General features: G+C 51.3%; 2 protein-coding genes across 2 annotated transcripts; both read right to left on the bottom strand.

Annotated features, from left to right (window-relative positions):
* Positions 1–16,390: 16,390 nt before the first annotated feature.
* On the bottom strand, positions 16,391–17,571 carry LOC122125246 (defensin-5-like). Its single transcript, XM_042699821.1, has 2 exons — positions 17,397–17,571; positions 16,391–16,533 (listed from the first exon to the last, which is right to left on the bottom strand). Exons 1-2 carry the CDS (start codon positions 17,560–17,562, stop codon positions 16,412–16,414), a joined length of 288 nt encoding a protein of 95 aa, XP_042555755.1. The 5' UTR covers positions 17,563–17,571; the 3' UTR covers positions 16,391–16,411.
* A 1,603-nt stretch (positions 17,572–19,174) lies between these two features.
* On the bottom strand, positions 19,175–21,993 carry LOC122125300 (defensin-5-like). The gene is made up of 3 exons (XM_042699899.1): positions 21,909–21,993; positions 20,454–20,638; positions 19,175–19,403 (listed from the first exon to the last, which is right to left on the bottom strand). Exons 2-3 carry the CDS (start codon positions 20,623–20,625, stop codon positions 19,291–19,293), a joined length of 285 nt encoding a protein of 94 aa, XP_042555833.1. The 5' UTR covers positions 20,626–20,638; positions 21,909–21,993; the 3' UTR covers positions 19,175–19,290.
* Positions 21,994–22,443: the final 450 nt, after the last annotated feature.

Below are 22,443 nucleotides of genomic sequence, written 5' to 3'. Positions count from 1 at the left end.
AGGACTCAGGAGGTGAGCAGCACACAGGAGGTGGTCAGCACACACACAGGAACTGGTCAGGACTCAGGAGATGGTCAGCACACACACAGGAAGTGGTCAGCACTCAGGAGATGGACATCACTCAGGAGGTGGTCAGCACACACAGGAAGTGGTCAGCACTGAGGAGGTGGACAGCACTCAGGAGGTGGTCAGCACACACACAGGAAGTGGTCAGCACTCAGGAGATGGTCAGCACACACACAGGAAGTGGTCAGCCCTCAGGAGATAGTGGTCAGCACTCAGGAGGTGGACAGCACTCCCGAGGTGGTCAGCACACAGCCTGGCCAAGCTGGCTCAGCAGGAGATTTCCGTGTATTAGCTGTGTGGGTTTAGAAGCTTGTTTCTGTTTTCTGGTCCTTAGTGTTTTTCTCTCGTGAAATGGAGGCAACGCCATATAGCCATGCAGTCCTTGTGTGCTTGACTCACAGTAACGATCTCTTAAAAATAATCTCAGGATGGTGCTGCCGGGACAGCTAGTGCCCGTCCATCCCGGCCTCCACACAATCGACACCTGGAATGCTAGACATGACCAGACTGACATTTTCTGCTCGGAACCTGGGAGGCCTGATGCTGTGGGATGGCGACCATCCTGTGATGCATTTTTCTAGCTTGTTTCTTAGAAACCTCCACTGCGGCAGCTTCGCCCGTCTCCCCCTGACCCTCAGAAGCACACATGCAAGAGCAGAGTTGTTCCCCTGGCTCCTCTAGAGGAGCCACACAGGGCAAGCCAGCGTGTAGGGGCATGCCAGCCATGTGTGCCCCGCACTGTGCCGCTCACAGAGCTGGGGAGGAGGTGTTTAAGTTATGGGTGTTGTGCTCGGAGACGGTACCAGGCCCACACACCGACACGTTTCCTTCTGCCTGTACCTGCAGCAGACCCTGCTGGCGGCCCAGCCTTGCAGGCCACACGGCCTGCACCATGCAGCTGGAGCTGTGTGCATCAGCTGATGGTCACACTCGCGGAGCACGGGAGCACTGCAGTGTGGGGCACGGAGTCTGGCAGCGCCTGCCCTGGGGCCCCAGACAGGATGCCATCCTCTCCCTGTGAAAGGTCGAGCGGGCTTGCGCTGCAGTGCCGTGCACCTGATGCTGGGTGAAGCCCGAAGGAGAAGCCGAGAGCAAGACGGACATAGTTCCTGTCCCACCGAACTTAGCATCCAGCATGCGGCCAGCGGCCAGTCTGGGTCTGATGAGCCTCTTCTTCCTTCTCTAGAACCAGGCATGTACTCAGTTCTGTCATATGCCCCATTGCCTTCCCTTCACCGCCAGACTCAGTCTGCAGGAGGCTCAAATCCAGGGATAGTGACGGGCTCCTGTGATGTCCCCAGGCACCTGTGTGCTGCCATCCTCAAGGCCTGAGAGGCTGAGGACGCGGGTGGCGGAGGAAGGCGGTGTCTGCCTGTAGGCCTCACGGCCCTGCCAGGGTCTGCTCCGCGTCTCCAGGGACAGTGGGAAATCACCAAGAGGATTTTGTTCTTGTTTTCACACACTGTTGTAAATGAAGCATCACATAAAGTTCACCATTTGAACCCTTTTGAGTGACCTCAACTCACAGTTGTGCAACTACGTCTACTTCTCATCTGCAGAATATCTCCGTCTCTCCAAGCCGAAGGAGGCTCGTTCACCACAGGCTCCCTCCCCACTCCCTTCTCCCGGATGCCCGCAGCCTCCATTCAGACTGTCGCAGACAGCTTTAGGAAACTCAGCAGAGGGAATCACGTGATCCATCCATTTGCCGCTGGCTCATTTTACTCAGCTGAACACCTGGAAGGTTTGTCATAGTACACATCAGAATTTCTGCTTCGAAGGCTGAATTATTTTTTCCCTAGCTGTGTATACCACATTATATTCATCCATGTTGAATGGTTTCAAGAAAGAGAAGCGTCTGATTTTTGTTCTGGACAGATCAGCCTCATGGCTTTGCTCATTTGTAAGGGATGGTGGTGAGGATGCTCACAAATGACAGGTGTGAGATCCTCTTAGGAGGAGGAATGAAAAGATGCACTGGGTGTGGAGAGAATCAAGAAAGAGGAGAGGGTTGGGCTCATCCAGGAGCAGATGTCCTTGGCTGGCTGGTGGAGTTTGAGAAGTACCGGAATCCTCTTGAGCAGGAGGATATGAACCCGGATCTCAAGTCTCAGCCAGAAACCCAGATGGGACTTCCCAGCTCACAGGTGACAACTGAGGGGCGGAGGGGCAGGGAGCCCTGCGGCCCTGTGGCCTGGACAAACTGCCTCCCCCCCCCCCTCCCGAGTTCCTCCTCTGTGACATGGCATGGGCTTCAGTTAGACAATTCTGGAATGCATTTCCTCATTGCAGGTGTGTCTTTCCTGAAAAAAGAAAAATCTCAACAGAGAACAATGTTGTCATCCTTTGCACAAAAAGACGCTTCGCCCAGACAATGTGCACAGCTGATTCCCAGAAAAACTCAAGGAGTGGAGTGTGTAATCTCTTGTAATACCTGGTGAACTTGGCTTTCAGAAGTTAAGTGGGAACCCGAAAGTTTGTACCAGGTTGGCATAAGCTGTGTTTGGATAGGGAATTATTGATTTAATTTAAATAACTACCTGCTCTTCCTGGAAAAGGAATCAGCTGAATAAGACATTGCTTGGAAGGATTCTCAATACTCTTGTCTCTTCTGAGAGCAAATCTCAGCTTGCAGCTTGCATGTGGAGGGATTGATGCCAGGATCTAATCGGGCTCTCCCAACACAGACTGGAACTCCGGGGTTCCCCGGCTCTCCCTGCTCCCCTCCTAATCTACTTCTCCGGCCTTTCTGTCTTCCAGAAGCCGTTTCCTTGGCCCAACCTCCCTTCCCTCATCCCACAGTTGAAAGCTTTCTTGACTCTCAATAATGAGGCATTTTCCTCCTTTTGAATCTTGATTGCATACTTCACTTGTGTCTCTGTCCCGCGTCGGGTATGCTTGTCTCTTCATAGACTCTTGGAGTTATGACTGATTGCAGAGGCGTTCATCCTCAGCTGGTCCCACGTGGATTCATGTGCTCGTTGATTATTGGAGCTAAGTCTTCCTCCAGCTGTATTGCTCACACAGTGGAAACAACGTTCCATGGACTCCAGCTTGGGAAGGCGTCTCACTGAGACGCCGCTGGTGTCTTCTGTGGCCTGTGGCGGCCATCTCTGCCATGGCTCTCGGCCTGGTGTGTTTGCACGGTGTGCCACGGCTCCCCAGGGCCTGTGCAGCAGGGACAGAGCACTCAGCTCTGCCGTGGCTCCCGGCCTGGTGTGTTTGCACGGTGTGCCACGGCTCCCCAGGGCCTGTGCAGCAGGGACAGAGCACTCAGCATCCTCACGTCTCCATTGCCTAGTTGAGGACCCTGAAGTTCCCTGACGCAGCCTCTCACGGCCCTGGGCCCGCGGATGCCAGCACCCCCTCTCCGCCTTTCAGGAGAGGTGCTCAGTTCTCCAAGACTCCGTCTTCTTTGTGGTGTGGTGGTTTGTGGTCAGGAGTCTGAGGGGCAGGGAGCAAAGGCTGCCCCGTGAGGAGAGGACGGGAGGCGCCAGGGAGCAGCCGGGAAGGACGCATCTAAAGGGAGGGATTAATGGCTTTTGTGCAGTTGCGGCTTCTGGAGCTGAGCGGGACCACCGGACGGAAAGCCGTGTGCGGGCCCCATGCTGCTGTGGGCCGGGCACTGCCCGACCAAAGGTCATGTATGGATCCCATGCTGCTGCAGGCCTGGCACTGCCCCAGACGAAGGCCGTTTGCGGGCCCCATGCCGCTGCAGGCCGGGCACTGCCCCAGACGAAGGCCGTTTGCGGGCCCCATGCCACTGTGGGCCGGGCACTGCCCGACCAAAGGTCATGTATGGATCCCATGCCGCTGCAGGCCTGGCACTGCCCCAGACGAAGGCCGTTTGCAGGCCCCATGCCGCTGCAGGCCAGGCACTGCCCCAGACGAAGGCCGTGTGTGGGCCCTGTGCCGCTGCAGGCCGGGCACTGCCCCAGACGAAGGCCATGTGTGGGCCCTGTGCCGCTGCAGGCCGGGCACTGCCCCAGACGAAGGCCGTGTGTGGGTCCCGTGCCCCTGCAGGCCGGGCACTGCCCCAGACGGGCAGCAGCCAATGTCCCCGGAACGTCCCATGACTCGGTCCACTGCTCCTGTAACTTCCTAGTGACAACTTACCGTGTCTGAACATGCCGAGGGAGGAGCGCAGCAGAGTGGGAAGGTGCCCTTTATCAGCAGGTGATAAAGGGAGATACGACCCTCCCCCCAGGGTCCCTCTCTCCCTTCCTCTCAGCTCCCGCTCCCCCCCCCCCCCCCCCCCCCCCGCACCGTCCCTGAGCGGCCCAGCTGGATGCCCCACCCTCCCTGGGATCCTGGCAAGCCAGCATATGGCTTGCGTTGGCTCCCAGCCAGGCTTTCTAGTCAGGGCAAACCACCGTGCATTTTCACAAGTGTGTGCTGCCGGGCACTACCAGCTGTTCCAGAAACCAAACGTCAGTCTCCCACGAGGGCTTCATCAGAATCTTCAGCCCGGTCCTCCCAAGCTGTCTTCATTCACAAAGCCACGAGGCTGTGCTGATTCCTGAGGTCTGCGCCTTCTTAGTTAAATCTGGGACCCGGATGGACCCTTTCCTCCCAGCGTGTGTCACACGGTGCACGTACGGCAATGCACACGTTGACAGAAACCTTCTTTGTCCTTGAAGAGCTGCACAAGCTGTCCATGCCACCAGCGGAACCAGCAAGTCGGGTCCACACGTCTTGGCCCTTCCTTGCTTGTCCCTGTGACGTGGGAGAGGAAGCCCGCGGAGTCTTGCTGTCCCTCACTGCTCAGCCAGGCCAGAAGCCGCCCGTGGCCCCGCGGCTGGTAAGGTAGATGGGAAGAAATGCTTTGTTTAGCAGGCTGCAATGTTCATAGAACCTTCTGAGCCAACTGCCCACACAGCTGTGTGTAGCACACACAGTATTCTCTATTATAATTCCCCATCTCTAAGCAAGTACACTAGTGCCAAGGCCTTCCCTTAGAACTTGTGTCATTTCTGACTGGACAAAGGTGGACCCTGCTGGCTGGAGTTCTTCTCTGGGAAGTCTGTTTTCCTTCAACCTTCAGAGTTTGAGCTTCCAGAAAATGCTAGGTTGGCTTGTTCCCAAGAAGAACTTCCTGCCCTTCCCCACTTGCCTCTAAGCAAGCCAAGCCTTGCTGCTTCTACCAGGCCACACCTTCTGTTGGTAGCAACATGGAGAGGAATTCTGGCAAATATGAATAGGTCCAAGAATAGGTCCTGGGCTAATGAAGAGACTTAAAACCATTGGCTTGAAGGCAGGGTTTTGACTCTCAGTATGAATGACACTATGACATCTGGAGTGGATAAATCCCAGAGCAGTGGCTGGCTGTGAGTATTTACCCAGTAGCTGACAGTAACACTCTCGGTTGTGACAATCAGAAGATCTCCGCACAGTGTCAGATTGTTCTACAGGGATTCAATCAGCAAGATACAGAGAAGCCACACTCTGAGAGCACCAATCGGGAGTCTTTGTTACCAGAAGACTCATGTCCCCAAAGAACTTGCAGCCACAGCATATGTAAGAGCCCATTTCTGTCTCTTCATCCACTGATGTACGTTTGAGCAGCTGCCACCCCTGTCCCCCCCCCCCCACTGTCTTGCATTGAGTTCGACTTACTTTCCAGCTGGAGCCAGTTTCCTCCAAGGGGACACCCAGCAATCCCTGGATGCATGTTTTGACTGATCCCACAGGCAGGGAGGCTCTGGCAACCTCTGGTAGGCATCCTACAAGGTACAGGACAGTCTCCCCTGAAAAAGGACTGTCCAACGTGTCAACAGAGCCAAGGGTGAGAGTCGAGTGGGAAGGAAGGCTGCCCCTCAGCTTGATACAGTGTGTCAGCCTATGTCAGTGGTGTTACGACCACACAGCCCGCCGTCTGTGCCAGCGTGTGCTTTGTGAGTAGGAGCATCTGTGCCGGCCCATCACTGGTAGAAACAAGGGGATCTGTCATAAGCTTGATCTTATCAACTGTTAACAATGGAGGCAGCCGTGCCTAGATTTCTTCCCCTTTACTCATCCCACAAACAGCTCCAGAACCTCTACCCTGTGTGCTGAGCTTGTGGATTTTACAGAGGAAAATCTTTGGCTCCTGCCCACAAACAGCCAAAACCTCTGGGTGGCTATGAGGGTAAACAAAGACCTGTCTACCGGAGAGAGATGAGTGTGGGTGAGGGTTCTGTGCAGATGGTTCTGCCCTCCTTCTGGGGACTGGAACCAACACCAAGTTTGACAAAGGACACGGATGATGAATCAGGGACATTCAAACAGACCGAGCAGCTAGGAAATTGTTCAGACAGTGTTGACAACGAGTCCTTGTTAAAATGAACATGGCGTACATTAATCTTGAGCAACCAAAGTGATTCGTTGTTGAACATCATAGCCTGTGAATTTTCTGGATCCTTCTTTTTACTCTAAAACACCATGGCTCTTGGTTTGTTTGTTTGTTTGTTTCAATATCATCATTCAAATATTTGAATCAGTTTGCCTGTCCGGGCTCGTGGATCAGTAGGAGAGGCTGTTCCTCGGTGGCCCTGAAGTCTCCAGCCCCATCCCCTCCCTCAGCAATGCCCCTGGGCATGGCCACCGGGCTCGTGGATCGGTAGGAGAGGCTGTTCCTCGGTGGCCCTGAAGTCTCCAGCCCCATCCCCTCCCTCAGCAATGCCCCTGGGGAGCACTGGAGAGATTGAGAAGCCTTGCTGGGGTTGTTTCAGGGCTTCAGGGAGGCCTTGGAGGGAGATGGATGGGAAGGGGGAGGGAGAGGGAAGGGGGAGGGGAGATATCTCGCTCCTGCATCTAAGGCTGCAGCGGGGGGGGGGGGGGGGGGGGGGGAGGGCTGCTCTCCCTCCCCCCCGCCCCTCCATCCGTCCCCCGCCCCCGTCCCCCAGCTGTGGGCATCTGGCTTTCCTGCTGACCTGGCTCCACTCGGAGGGGCTCTGCCATCCAGGCCAAGCAAGCTTCCTCCCGTCTTGGGGATTCTATTTTATTGGAAAAAATTGCTTTAATGGAAGAGTTTAACACCGTGAAAGAGATAGACCATAAACTCAGATTCAAGGAAAAAAAATACCCCCACACCCACAATCTACTTACTGACAGTACTGCAGTTCTTTAATGTGTACAGTCTCACAACAATGCTTGAACAACAGGTTAGCTGTTGAAAGCGTGTATATCATCGGTCTATCTACCCTCTCTCTTCTCTGTCTCCCCTTCTATCATCTATCCATCTCCTCTCTATTGTGGCTACGGAAATCTGTTTAACCTCTAGGAGAATATCGACTTTATTCCCACCAGAAAGACTTCTGCAAACCTAGCTTCAAAATCATATTCTTAGCCAGCCTCCTTAACAAAACTAAGTGGCTAAAAAAAAGCAGACTCAGGAAATTGGTTTATTATTATTGATCAAGCCACCTCACCCGAGATTTACATACTTTGCCTTTGAAATATGCGGTCATTTTTGGGGAAAAGATACACTCTGGTTAGAGCTTTCAGATCTCTCCTTCACCTCTCCTTCTGAATTTGAGAAAACGTTATATTAGGTAGCTCCCTGAAGCCGAGACTCCAGCTTTCTAAGACTGAGACAGCTGGCTGTCCTCTGTGGCATGTGATGACTGTCCTGTGTGACCATGGCTGTCCTCTGTGGCATGTGACAAGGCCCTGTGTGGCATGGACACCGCAGAGCACTGGTGTAGGAGCTGCACCAGAGGCTGTCTCCCTGTCTCCTCTACCTTCTCTTCTTGCAGAGGAGACCCTGGAGGAAGCCTAGAGTTCATTCATTCCTTAATTAACTCCTCTACTGTTTATCATGTAAGTGTGTGGCAAGAACATTATCTGTATGTATAGCTGCTTTTTTAAATGATAAAACTATTTCTGCTATGTCAGAGCAGAGAAAGCTTTCAGAGCTGCAGCGAAAGATACAAAAGAAACCACGACTATAATGTGTCATTCTGCAAGTTTTCACTGAGTTATTACAGAAGCAACTTTCCATCAGGAAATAGCGATTGCGTCCTCACTAAATGACGGGCATGACAGGCTCCAAGAGAGGACTGGGCAGACGGTGAGCAACTCGGAGAATTCTGGGTGCTGATGGAGCTGACACTCACATGGCGAAGATTCAAACCAGGCCTTAGGGATGTTTTTGAGCAAAGAAATTGGGTGCATTCCCCACGCTCCTCAAGTGATCCAGGTATAAAGCAGGGCTTGTGGGGAGAAAGGAGCAGTCGTGGTAGGGTGAATCTGAGCCGTGGGGTTCTCAGGCAGCAGTTGAAGCCCGGCAGGGAGGACCTGCCGGGATCACCACAGCGATCCACAGAGCGGCCCTGCCCTCCATCATGGGAGCAGGCAGGGGCCCAGAGACACTGGAGTGAGTGGCTCTGTAACTGCGGTGCTCCTTGCTCAGAGGACTGGTCCCCTGGGGCCCAGGACGAGCTGACCGGGGTCTTCCCGGGGAGAGGTAGGCGGGCGCAACCGGCCTTCTCTAGGCTTCATGACGGAGGAGGCATGGCCTCTCGCCTCTCACATTTGTCTTTCTTCCAATATTAGAACAATGCGAGTATTTGGGAAGCCAGAGAACTGGCTGAGGAGCATCTGGCTGGGTCAAAGCCAGGGAATAAATGGAAGAGAAAATGCTGTGGGCCGGGTGGTTTAGAAGCAGAGCACTCATGGGGCATGGGGGTGGGGGAGACCTAGAGGCCCTGCATGGGGGCTGTTTGGAGGAGCTTGGAGTGTTTTCTAAGGGCATCAAGATGGTAGCAAAGATTCTGGATACAATGTGATCCAACTTGTTTTTGTTTTTTTAAAAAAGATGTGTGGGGGGCTGGGAAGGTGGCTCAGTGGTAGTTTGCCTTGCACACATGAGGCCCTGGGTTAGATTCCTCAGCACCCCATAAGCAGAAAAAGCCGGAAGTGGCCCTGTGGTTCAAGTGGTAGAGTGTTCGTCTTGAGCTGAAGAGCTGAGGGTCAGCGTCCAGGCCCTGAGTTCAGGCCCCATGACAGACCAAAAAAAAAAAAAAAGAAAGAAAGACATGTAGGAAATAGTCTAATGGAGCAGGAGAGCTATGAGGAGATAAGTTGACTGGCTGTTAATCACGTAGGCTGTGTGAGATTTTTAAAGGCCTATCTGCCACTGCTTTATCCCTAGAGTTCAGAGAACAGATGCTTTGTGTTCGATGGGTGGAAATGTCAGGTCTTGGTTTGGGAGGTAGAAGATGTTGGCTCTTGTCTAGTGATACATCAGGAAGCTGATCGAAAGTCTCTTTGGAGTTTGTGTTTCCAGAGGCTCTAAGGAGGGAGGGCCCTCTTTATGCACATGTGACGCACGGACTGGAAATGTCGGTATTACAGGGCTCCGGTGAAGATGGAGTTATGTGCCTCCTCCCAAACCAGCTGATCAGGACCTGCGGGCTGCCAGTCAAGCGTTTGGGAAGAATGAGTTCACGTGCGCTTTTTGACTAGGGGAAGGAAGCAGATCTGAGAAAGCTTCCTTGTCCTCTGTTTGGTTCTGGGAATCCTTGAAGTGCCCAGACTCTGAACAGGCGATGCTCAAAGGAAGCTGCACTTTGTGGGGAAAACAAGGCCTCGGAAGCCGACCGGCTTAGTTTGCAACACCAGCTCTTCCCCTTGCAAGATGTGGCCACGGCAATTGGCTTGGCCATTATGAGAGTCAGGTTTCCCATCTATGAAATGAAAGCACCCAGTGCCTGCATCACAGAATGGCTCTGAGGAGCAAATGGGGTGGGGTGTGGGGTGCTCCACCCCTGTCAGACTTAGAGCAAACCAAGGGGTGTCAGTGAAGCGCCAGCTGTGAGGCAGAGAGCCTTACAACAATGTTTTTGGGGCGACATGAGCTTTTAGGTATGAAAGGTTTGTGTGAGGCTCTCGGGAAGAGTTTTGTAGGCGATGACAAGGATTTTCTCATGCATCCATTGGTTCTAGGAGGGCTGATTGCTTGAGTGGCCTGGGTGGTTCTGCTCTGGGCATGCTCACAGCCAAAATAAGCATGATCACATTTTAGCCTTTCTTCGGGGGTTGTGGCAGTTTGACTTAGGGGATAGTAATTGCCAGAGCTAGGATCTGGGCAGCAAGGTATCTCTATCTTTCACGCACCAAATGGGTATCAAGTTAGTAGTCTGAGATTTGCCTGAATTAAGGCAAAAAAAATGTAGATTTGCTATTTTGACAGTCTTTTGTATTTTCACAGTCCTCTCTAGAAAGCCCATTCATAAATGGCATCTCAATTCTTCTCAAGGCTACTCTGAGATAAGAAGTACTTTTAAGTCCGAAGATGAAGGAAATGCGCTAACACATCTGTTAACTAGCTAAGCCTGGATTTGTGTCTGGTCACCAAACACAGGCCACTAAACACGGACCCCTGCTCTTAGTTCACCAAACTCGGGACACTGGCTTCAGTGTAGTGTCCCCAAGTCAGGGCCAGACACAGACGCACAAACAGAAAGTGCATGAGAGAACTTTCTCCTGTGCCCTTGGCCTGTGCCCTGCTGCTCACCAATGTGCAGCACGGTGGGGCCTCCCTGTGCAGTGTAGACGCTGCTCCGAGTGTGTGCGGTGCACGCTCCTCTCTCGTGCAGCCCTGCTCCTCCCTCGGTGGAGAGCAAGTGTTTTCATTGGTCACACTGGATTTGAACTCCGGCTCATGCTGTCTTAGGATGTGAGCCACGCCCCAGAGCTTTTTGAGACGGGTTATTGTTCAGAGTCTTGCGTTTTGTCTGGGCCAGCCTCAGACCACAGTCCTCCTGTTTCCACCTCCCAGCCTAGCTGGGATTACAGAGGGGAGCTGCCACATTCGGCAACTAAGGCTGCTGATTTGCTCTTAGTGAGAGGGTGTTCCTAAGGTCTCCCTTAGGGTTTTCCCCAATGTGACAGAAATCTCTGCTGTTTATTCCTATTCAAAAGGAATGCGGTGCCCCTCCCTAATTCCCGAAACACACAGGTCCTTACTCATGTTCTGCAGTGCCTTGAAGTTCTAGGCGATTTCACAGCAAATTCTTCATTTAATATTTCAACACCAGTGACACCGGCAGAGAAGAGTGTGTCTGCACTCAGGTTACATGCAGGAATCAGCCCCAGAAAGAGGAGGGGCTGAAGCATGTAGCTGGGGCCTCTCCTTCCCTGGGAATTTGACCTGGTCTGCCTGCTCCCAAGGGCAGAGGTGGACTAGGAAGTACAGGCTGTCAGATGCAAAGGCAGAGCCCTGACCTCCAACCCCAGCCGCCAAGGGGCTGAGAATGCAAGAACTAAGTCACTCCACTGCTGTACCCTCCACACTTCCCTACCATCTGTCTATCTACCTATCTATGTATCTATCCATGAATCTATCTATCGATCTATCTCTAATCTATCTATCCTCTATCTCTACCTAAATACTATTATCTATCTATCTATCTACCTACCTACCTATCTAACTCTGTCATCTCTATCCATCATCTATCTCTAGCATCTATCTCTAGCATAAACCTATTTGTATCTATCTGTCTCTATCATCTATCTGCCCGTCTCTGTCATCTAACTCTATCATCCATCTATTTATCCCTATCATCTCTCTCCATCATCCCTCTATCATCTATCTATTTTTTTTTTTTTTTTGGGGGGGGGGGGTCGGGTCGTGGGGCCTGAACTCTGGGCCTGGGCACTGTCCCTCAACTCTTCAGCTCAAGGCTAGTGCCCTACCACTTGAGCCACAGCGCCACTTCCAGCTTTTTTCTTTTTGCTTATGTGGTGCTGAGGAATCGAACTCAGGGCCTTAGGCATGCAAGGCAAGCGCTCTACCACTGAGCCACCTCCCCAGCCCCATCTATCTATTTTGTATAGATTGCTCCTACTTCTGCTCTGCCCATCACGGAGCCCCGATCCCAGCAGGGAGGCCTCTGTGCTGCCTGCCCCGCAGGATTTCCTGGTTGTTGTTATTAGCAGTGACTGCTGTGTGCAGCAACTTCTCTCTCTGGTGGAGGCCTTCTTCGACGTGGGAAGGACCGGATGGACGCAGCAGGGTTCCGGTGGTCGCATTCGTTTGCCAGTGAGTTCCCTGGACTTTGATCCTGCTGTTTTCTCTGGAAGTGTCTTCTCCTCACTGAGGACTGTGGGTCCTGGGTGGTGTATGGAGAGGCCATTTCTACAGCCAGCTTAGCTGCTCCAAGGACCTGGGGACGAGCAGAGCTGGGCGTGCTGGTGCCCTCTACTGGTAGAATGGAGGAATAGCATGGAGTCGGTCCTCCTCGCCCCTCTACTCTTGTTCTCCAGCCTTTAAACATGAATAACAGGAAAGCCTTGCCCTGTCCCCCGCCTCTGCCACCTCTTCTCACTGGAAGGCATTGAATTGGCTGTACAATGTTACATCACACAATTTCTCTCATCTCTGTCTTGAAGTTAATGAAGACAGTAGGTTCATTTGTCCTACAGATCTGCCACTGCTACCTTGAGCATGCTTTTATTAAAAATTACCCTCACCTCTGAATTCCTCTACCAGTGTGCTCACACTTCTGGTTGCTAATCACTGCTTACACTTACCTCGAAGAAGAGCTCAGGAACACAGAAGCACAGATCAGCTCTACAATGTACTAGAAGGACTGGCTCTCTATAGTGCCATGCACTGTAAGGGTCAAATGCACACATACACCAGTGACTACTTCCGCACAGCAAGAGGGTGAGAGGTAACCTGCAGAATGAAACCTGGCTATCTGATCAAGCTACCATCCAAATATACAGGAAACTCAAACACTCAATGACAAAGCTAAATGAAGGAGCCAAGTGCTGCGAGCAGGCGGAAGGCAGGCAGGCGGAGAACAGCACTGGGGATTAGTATCACCACGCTGCAGAGGCATTTCTGGTCTCTGACTGCCAGGGAACTCTCCGAGCGGCCAGGAGGAGTGAGGAGCCAGGGCTCTGGGCAGAGGGCAGGTAGAGAACCCACAGCCATGCTTGCTTGGTGTGTCTGGCTCATTAGCAGGCTGGGATGCTTGTTACTGCTCATCAGCTCCATTCCTGCAGCCAGCCAGAACCCACATTTAGCTGAATTCCGTGTGGACAAATGGAGACAAGACACTCCCTCTCCCTGTCTCCTGATTACAGGGTGTAACTGTGGCTAAGGTGCTGCACTCCGCTCTCCTCTCCTGGCTGACCCTGCTGTGACTGTCTTCATGCCTCAGGTTAGCAGGATGGGGGACAGGCCTGGGGTGGTCATCCCTACACCATGCCTGCCGAGGAGGCTGAAGCAGAGAATCCACCACCGACCTGGGTGCCGTATATCAGGAGTGTCTCCCGTAGCCCGGAGATCTCCTGCCAGGAAAAACAAAGGCACCAATAAATATCACATGCCCTGTGCTCTGTATTTACTTATTACCTACAACTTTAATTGCACCTGTTTATGGGGTACACAGTAATAATCTGACGGGTGTACACACTGTGCAATGCTGACGACAGGAGAGCTAACACTTCCAATGATAGGAGGCACGGCGTGCTGTTGTGTTCTTCCTGTACACCAGGGATGGATCCGATGGGATTAATGTAGTACAGCTTTCTGGGAGGATCTTGGTGTGTATGCTGTTCATGTTATGATATAAATAGTTACAAAGACAGGATAAAACCTGGAGGTTGAATTAAGAGATTCAAGAGGATGTTGTAAGCACTTTGGAGCTACTACCAACTTTTCACTCCCAACCTCATGCCACCAACATGACATTCACATAGAAGCAAGTCCGTCAACCCAGCCAAGACGGTGCTTTTCAACAGCATCACTAGCCACATCTCATTGCAGCTTTGATTTCTGTTCCCTGCAAAACAGTGCTGTGGCCATGTGCATGTAAGCTGTGGAGAAATGCCTCTTTAAGTCCTTTGTCCATTTTTAAGATAGATTATTGGTTTTTCTTGACTTACAAGTTGTAGAAACTCCTTACAGAAATTTATATGAAGAGCATATATATAAACTTTATATATATTCTTATTTCCTTGGTTGCATTCTTAGCTTATTAGTTTCTCATTTTGGTTGCTAAACTTTGTGTCAAATAAAATAAGTCAGTTCCAATGATTTGCTGTATAATACTGAGCTTCCAGTTAACACCCTAATGAAGATATAAAAATCTCTTAACATTGGACATGATGTTGGTCAATCCTATCACAATAATAATAATAACAATAATGAAATACCACAAAAATAAAAATGAATTGAGATAAGAAAGAACAAAAAGAAGAAAGCATTGTCACTTTATTTCCATTCTATTTTCTTCCTCCCTACATTGCAGGCAGCCATGGGACAGTTAACATAATCACTAGTCTGGGTACAGAAAGCCACACACAGAGGTCTGCCCAGGACACAGAGGCTCTCAGGAAAGACAGTTTTCAAATATGCATAGCAGAGAGGCAGTGTATGATAAAATGTCAGTCGGAATGAAAACCCCCTGTATAACTATGAGATAATGAAAAATGCATTTCACAAAACAAGCCATACTGGGAGCACTGAGACCAACATGGGAGATGGAGCAGTGTTCCATCATCTCCAGAACAGGCTCCGGCTCTGCACCCTCCACCTCCTGCTGGCCCCAGCTCAGCACCCTCCACCTCCTGCTGGCCCTGACAGTTTGTAGATGGCAGACATCACATGTCACTGCCTAGCCTCATGCAGAGGCAAAGTGTGCTGCGATTCCAGCGGCCCCTAGGGGATGCTCTGGAGCCGAGGGAACTGGTCAGCTGGGCGGCTCGGGGTCCATGCCTGGTTCAACGTGATAGGAATGTACCTAACAGGAGGGGTCTCTCTACCCCATTCCCCTTCCAATCAGAAGCTCCCTTGACATTCACATTTCCATTGTGCTTCCTAAGCTATAGTTGAGCATCCTGCCTGTCCCACACCTCCCTGGGGACGAGGTTGTGGATTCCTCGGCTACTGTAAAGGGAACAGACTGGAACACTGGATTCACATGATTCTCTGGAAACATTTGCCCAGCTGGGGAAGAGGGAGTCTCATCAAGATTTCTATGGAGTCGACCTGGGCACGAAGTGACCAGATGCACATGAGCTGTCAGACAGCAAACTCCAGCAAGGAGGGAAGAGGGGCAGACTGCGATGCCCTCTCCCCTCCCCCAGCACCTCCTTCCCCACTGCCCAGATACGCCACACGCAAGCCCTTCTCCTGAACGGTCAGATGCTCACATCTGGTTCAGGTGATGGTGTAAACAGCCTGTGCGCACACGGCTCCTCCTCAGCAGCCCACATCCCGCTGGATGACTAGCCAGAGCACATCTCTCTGGCCCCTGGGGTTCTCCATTCACCCTGCGTGCCAGCCCAGCCATTGCCAAGAGCCTGGCAGATGCCAGTGAACTGGAGCCTGTCATGCCCAGGCGGCGGCCCTGTCCCTCACAGTGGCTCCGGTGTGTGTCCACACTGGAGTGGCCTCAGCCATGCCATGCTGAGATAATGTCCCACTGCACTCTCTGTCCAGGGGGACCTGGGTCTGCAGCACTGGCATGGCAGTGGCTAGCGAGGCCAGCAGGGGGCGCTGTGGTGCCTGAGCACTAGCAGGGGGCTTTGTGATGCTGAAGGATGCAGAGTGCCTCCCACGGGTCAGAGTCAGTTCAGAGTCTGGCCTGGTCAGTTGAGAAGAATGCTGCGTAGTGTCTCCTCATGCACTGTCCACCCGGAGTCCTCCTGTCCTTCTAGTGCCAGAGGCAGCCATCAAGAGTAGTCCTGAGTTGATCTGACAGGTTCTGGAACCCTCCGCTGGAGGAGCCCATGGCACCAAGCATGAGCAGCGCAGGTCTCCTGCTGACCCTCGCCCTGGGGCCTGTGCAGGTTCCCAGGGGAGCTGAGGCCACGGGGCACATGGAGGAGGGGACGGAGGGTGCACAGAAGGGAGTCAGGATCCTTCAGAGACCAGCGTGAGGCGCTGTGCCCTCCACGGGCATGGAGGAAATGAAATGAAGCTCAGGGGGGAGGCCGCAGGAGGGCTGTACTGGGCTGGGCGTGTTGTGCACAGGTAAGCTGGGGTCGGGGCCCACCCAGCTCATCCTCACCCAGCCACCCTGGCTCCACTCACTAACGCACAACGTTTTTCGGTCCCAAGGACTCTGCACCCTGCACCACCTTTAGAGTTTCCACATCCCTTTTTGTAGGGGATCCGTGTTTAGTCTCAGGACTTCCAGTATTGGACCCAGGAGTGTGTTTCCAGGGACTCACGAGGATCACAGTGAACCAACCATACATAGCACAGAGTCGCAGGCAGAGAGGTCTTATGCTGGGAATTTATTGGAGATTGATAGAGAAAGAAACATGGGAACAGGTAACAGGGGAAGAGACCTTCTCTTCTTCATCTTGAACTAAATGCTGATGCCTTCTTTATTTTTGCTCTTCACAATCTGCGGCAGCAGAAGTTGAAGATTCTAGGTCCTTTGTAACAGTTCCCCAAGAGGATTTCTCCTCCGCCACATGGGCCTGAACTGCAACGGCACTGCATGGGGGACCGGGCTAGACCTGCAGACACAGCATGCAATAATCAGTGACTGGGTCAGAGAGCAAAGAGTTCCCACACAGCTCCGTGTGTCATCATGTGGGCTGTGTTAGCACCAGGACCTTAACCAGCCTCTTTCCACAACAATGTGCTCACACCACAAGTGTGGCTCACGCAAAAGGCTCTCGGCTGCCTTCATTCTAGTGTTCCTGATGCTCCTTCGTGGTGTGAGAGCACCCTGCTGCTCAGTCCCCAGACCTGAACAGCTTCCTCAATACACCAAGCGAATGTCCTCTCTAGAATGAGCTCTATTGACCTTTTCTCCATGTTTGTCCAATATGAAACCTACAAGGACGGAAGCATTGTGTAGTATCGAGTCTCAGAGGGAACAAAATCCCCTAGATGAATTTAGTTCTGAGTCTCCAATTTGTGGTTGAGCACATGAAGGCCCAGAGAATCTGAATGCCGCCACGTAATTGAAGTAGAGGTCCTTTTTTAAAAAAATGTAAATAAGTATTTTTAGTGTGAAAATACTGTTCAGAGGGGTTACAATCACATGGGCAAGGTAATGAGGGCATTTCTTATCAAGCATTGTTGCCTCTCCTTTGTTTTCCCCTTACCATGCCTTCCCTTCCACCTCCTCAACTACACTACCTAACCCCCATCTAAATTGTGAAGTTCGTTTTTCGACATAGCATCTGGTACATCTCAGTGTTGGAATAGGTCTACCAGTATCCCTTTCTAAACAATTTGTTTTTTCCCTTCCGCTTATCAGATTATACCGACATCAACTACAGTGAGAACTTCCTGACCCATTCCCGGAGACTGCCCCATGTTCCTCCTCCCCAGCCTGCAAGCCTCGGCCAGGCTGGCTGGCATCTCCCACCTGCATCTCGGAGAGCAGGACTTCCAGGTCCTGAGAAGCTGATGTCCATTTCCCCATCCTCTGGCTGGTTCTGGTTTGGGACCTCCTCGGCTGGTTCGGGCAGAGTTGCACTGTGGGCCTGGACGGCCAGCAGGAGAAGGGCAGCGAGGAGAGCCAGCGTCCTCATGGTGCACAGGCTCTGTTGCAGGACAGCGGGAGCTGGAGCCAGGGAGGAGGAGAGCTGTGTTTATAGGTCTGAGGGGAGGAGGCTCAGGGCTGAGCCCTGCTGCCCTGGCTGCGGCACCTTTCATGAGGAGGGAGACAGGGCCCGGCCCTCAGATCCCCCAATGTCCTTCTGAGCTCCTGCTTCCCACAGCCCTGTGGCTGGTGTTTGTTTGAAGCTGTCTCTGATGATAAGAATACCGCTATCATCTCCTGTTGACCATCTGCTCAAACGATATTCCCAAAGAAACACATGCTTTAAACCACTCACTCAAAAAGAAAAGATCTCACAAGACTCTTCCTCTTCACTATTGTAGCATAGGTAGAAGAGCTTTGGAGTGAAAAGTTTTCCACGTGTTTGTAGAATTCGGCCGTGAATCCATCATGGCCTGCATTTTATTTTGTTTGTGAAATGTGCCAAACTAATTTAATTTTCTGGTGAAATTGTAAAAAATGAGTTTCAAATCTTGCTTCAAAATACTACTAGTACTAGTAATGTCCAACTTTTTCCTTCTTCCAGGACGTAGGAACATTTTTGGTTGGGTTGTGGGTCAAGTGGAGGAAACAGGGATGGAGGAGGAAGGGAGAGCAATTTAAGCATTATATTCAGTGTGTCTTGTGTAAAAAATGTATGGTTAGACAAGAGGGAATAGTAAGAGAACATTGGAGGGATGATATTGGCCAAAAAATTTTATTTCTAATCTGAGTTATAGAATTGTAACTCCTCTGTACAGCTACATAGTGATGATGATGATAATAATAATAGTAGTGGTAATAATAATGAAAATAATAGAAGGCCTGGCTGTCATGTACGGGCACACACATAGCCCGATATGGCAAGAGAATAAAGTGAGTAGTGCAGAAATGTAGGTAACGTCAGGCAGCAAATCACAGCAGCGCCTGCCTTGACCTGACCAAGGGCCTGGTATCCTGCCAACCTCAGTGCGGCCAGCATGGAGGGGGACGCAGGGCTACTCACACCTCTGACTCTGTTTCCCTGTGTGACCCTGGTGCATAGTGTGGATGTGTCTCACACGCACAGTCAGAATCCCAACAGCTCAGACAGGCGTGGAGGGCAGTGAGGGAATTGCCCATAGTAGATTTTTGTTTCTGGACACCAGCTCTCCCTCTAGCAAACAGGGCTTCAGGAGAGGTGGGGAGATGGGACTCTCAGCTTTCCTCCTTCCTGACACTGTGTTCACTTCCTGACCTGACACGGAGCAGCCTGTGCAGGCTGGCAGGTGATCTGTGCTTTTCCGTTTCTCTCCCAAGCTTTGCCTAAGTAGATGTGATTTCCTAAGAGGAGGGATAGCTTTGTCACTGTTTGAATTGAAGTGCACAATGGCTGGCACTGCCTTTGCAGAGGTGAAGTGCACATGAGGGCAGGGCTCAGAGCAGGGGGAGGGGGAAGGATGCGCAGAGCCATTCTGTGTTCTCACATGTGTGGAGACTGTGAGCTCTTCACGGAGGTCAGCGTGGGAGCCAGAGCTGGACTGCAGGAGTGTGATGGAGAGGCTGGGGCTTGGCTGCAGAGCTCAGAGCTCTGAGGACAGAGACACCAGCGAGGAAAGATCAAATGCGCTGCCCTTTCTGTGATGATTTATTTAGGGTGGGGAAAGCAATGGGGTACATGGGCTGGGAGAATGTAAGTCTTGGAGAGGATTATAAACTCATTTTCTGTTGCACACAAGGCTCAGCGACAGCAGAATCTGTAGATGAGGTTGAAGTAAATACAGGTGCCAAAAGTGCGTTCCAGAACCTTGCAGTCTCCTATTCGGCAGTAACAGTTTTGTCCGGCCTGGACCCCTGGGGGCACAGAGTAAGCATTAGTCAGCTGGCACCTTGGACAGCAGTGAGCGCTGACAGTTTTGACAAGGCAGTCAACAGAGGGGTTTCCTGATGGCCATGTGTCACAGAGCGCAGCATTAATAACCACAAGTCAACACACACGCAAGAGTGAGTGACACACACACTCCAAACCCTTTCTCCTTTATTTTCACTTCTTCTTACTTAATGTGTGTGTTCCCAGGGATTGAACTCAGGGCTCAGTGTTCTTGCCTGGCTTTGTCACTCAAAGCTAGTATTCTACAATTTGAACCATACTTCTACATATTTTTAGATAATTGGAGATCAGAATCTCGTAGGGTTTTCTTCCCTGCCTGGCTTTCAACCATAATCCTCAGCTCTCAGGCTCCTGAGGAGCTAGGATTACAGCAGTGAGCACCAGGGCTCAGATAACTTCACTCCCAGGTGTCCACTCTGCAGCCCACACATATCCAAACACACCCACATGTCTCCATCTAGTACCTGACCCTCCCACCATGCTGTGGATGGTGACCCATGCTGGCCACTCCCGTAGTCAGAAGGCCCAGAAAGCAGTGGTGTGAGGCCACGCTGGATGAAACAGCTAACAGGTCACCTGCCTCACCAATAAGCTGAAAGGCTGGCTCAATGGAGCCACAGGGATGAGGATCACAGTCCAAAACCAGCCTCAAGCAAAAAGGAGAGGCTGTGAAATAGAACTGCAGGAAAAGGAGCTACAAATGTACTGCAAGGGACAGAGCTCATCATAAATGGAGGAGACGCTTGTCTAAGAGCAACCCTCCTCACTAACATCCAGAGACAGCTCGTCTCTTGCATTGAACATAGTGATTGTGACACATCTAGGTTGGATTCAGGCCTTGCAAAAAGGTCACATTATCGTCACTAGGGTGTCACCGTTCAGTAAGAAGAGGAAGGGACAGTCAAATGACAGTGTCTCCTGTCACTTGCTGTAGGACCTGCTGCAGGCTCAATTGCTCAGTGAGTCTCCAGCTTCCTTCCAGCCCTGGTCTCTGTCTTGATGACCTCACTCACCTGAATCTTGAAGCACAGAACTGTCATCCTCAAACAGAGAGATGGACGGGACTTGGCCATCTCCCTGAAGGGGTTCCTGGGCTGCAGCTGCCTCAAACGTGACTCTGAGAGGCTCACCCTGGGCCTGCAGAGCCAGCAAGGAAAGGACGCCAAGGAGAGCTAGTGTCCTCATGGTCACGAGTCTCCTAGGAACGGGAGGGCAGGAAGTGAGTGCACTGGAGACAGGGGTCCCCTGGAACGAAAGATCTGTGAGGAAGGTTCAGAGATCCTCCCAGAAGACACTTGCCACCATCCCAAGGCTACCATCCTTCCCCAAGTCGTTGGAAGGCCCGTCTTCCCTCCATGCTGCCATCCTGACACTGCTCTGTGTGTCTGGGGACTGCTCAACTAGATCACTGTGATTAGCTACCTCAGAGCTCTTTCTATGTCTTGCTCACATTAACCAACTACTACTACTCTGCTGTTTACATTTCTAGTACTGTACACAAAACAGTAATTTTTTCATTTCTGAACTTCAGGGGAATTGTGAGTAACGCTGCACTGTGTGGAGGTGCAGTCTGAGGTCAGTCCATTATCCAAATGAGCAGGCAATAGCCCTGCTAATGTCAAGGGATTTATCCCCCTGATGAAGGTGTGGGGTCAAAGCAGGAACCAGGTGGAGTCTATATTGGGTCCACAGGCACACAGCCTTCAGGAGAGTTGATGGCCCGCCCTTTGATGTTAGGGAAAGAGCTGGAATACAATATTCAATATTCATCTTTCAAGGAGGAATGAGTGGCAGTAAAATTACAGCTATCTACCTCAAACAACTGGATATGTTGAGAAAATTTTCCTACTGTATCTTGATTTCAAATCAAGGGGATTAAAGTCTGAAACAAGACTTGAATTCAGAAAATCGTCAGAAGACAACATTGAGAGCAACTCCTTCCCAGGGCATCTGGGAAGTGATTTCTTCCACCTAAAAACCAAAGCTATGGCCAGAAAGCAAAAGTTAAACATGGATTGTATCTGTCCACACAACGTCCACAATAGACGAAAAGAAGCAATAAGAAAAGGCAGAGAATGTTTGCAAAGCATTCTTCTGATGAGAGATTATTTCTCAGGATATATAAACAGGTAACATAATCCAACAGAAAAAATAAAAACAGATTTTTTTTAACGTGAATGAAAACCTCAAAACATTATATTTCCAACTAGGAGAATGTTTCCTGAGTCAATTAATATGTGAACCCCACATGACAATTAGGACCTGTTGGTTTCAGGCAAAGCTTTGAGCTTTCCAGTACCTGGGCCTGTAGAGATGCTCTTTGCAGCCCCTAGAGACCTGACAAGCTCCCAAAGAGGTCTGCAAGTGTGAGCTCTTACAAGGTGTTGCTCCTAGAGTGGACGGGGACAGGTTGTCTTCAATGCCCCAACCACAGCGTGGAAGGTCAAAAGGAAGTTCCCATTACTTACAGAGGCTTGAGCTGAGCAGAGAGCAGAGATGGGCAGAGAGAAGTTCTGCGTCAGGGCTCAGGATGAAACTCCAGCTGCACACTCCCTGGCAAAGACTCACCCTATATATGGCACATCAGCAGTGTCTTCATTTCTGGAGGCTGGCTTCTGTTTCATGCATCAAAGAACTCTGGTGCAAGAGCATTTGAGCAATTTAGTGTTACATGGGGTCCCACAGCACTCTGCCCCTAGAGGCCCCACCCAGAGGTACTTCTTTTCTCTCAGGCAGTCTTGGCCAAGTCTAGCTAGACACCAGTGGTTATTTCTCCATCAATCTTCACTCAGTGGGGTCTCTTTTGTTGAATGAGTCTCACGTGCAACACGAAAATAGGAAAAGACAGCAGCAGTTCCTGCCTTACCCACCACAGCTTCTGCCGTGTTAGGGTGACTGGACTGTAGAGCCATGCACAGCTCAGTGCTGGAGGTAAGCACCAAGTGCTCTCGCTACTGTGTGAACACATCCCAACCTCCTCCTAATGCAAATGTGGAACCATTG

This window comes from Dipodomys spectabilis, unplaced genomic scaffold, assembly GCF_019054845.1.
Source record: "Dipodomys spectabilis isolate Male_0828 unplaced genomic scaffold, ASM1905484v1 ptg000263l, whole genome shotgun sequence".
NCBI lineage: Eukaryota > Metazoa > Chordata > Mammalia > Rodentia > Heteromyidae > Dipodomys > Dipodomys spectabilis.
Note: the sequence above shows the minus strand (reverse complement) of the source record. Positions and strands in the feature narration are given on the sequence as shown.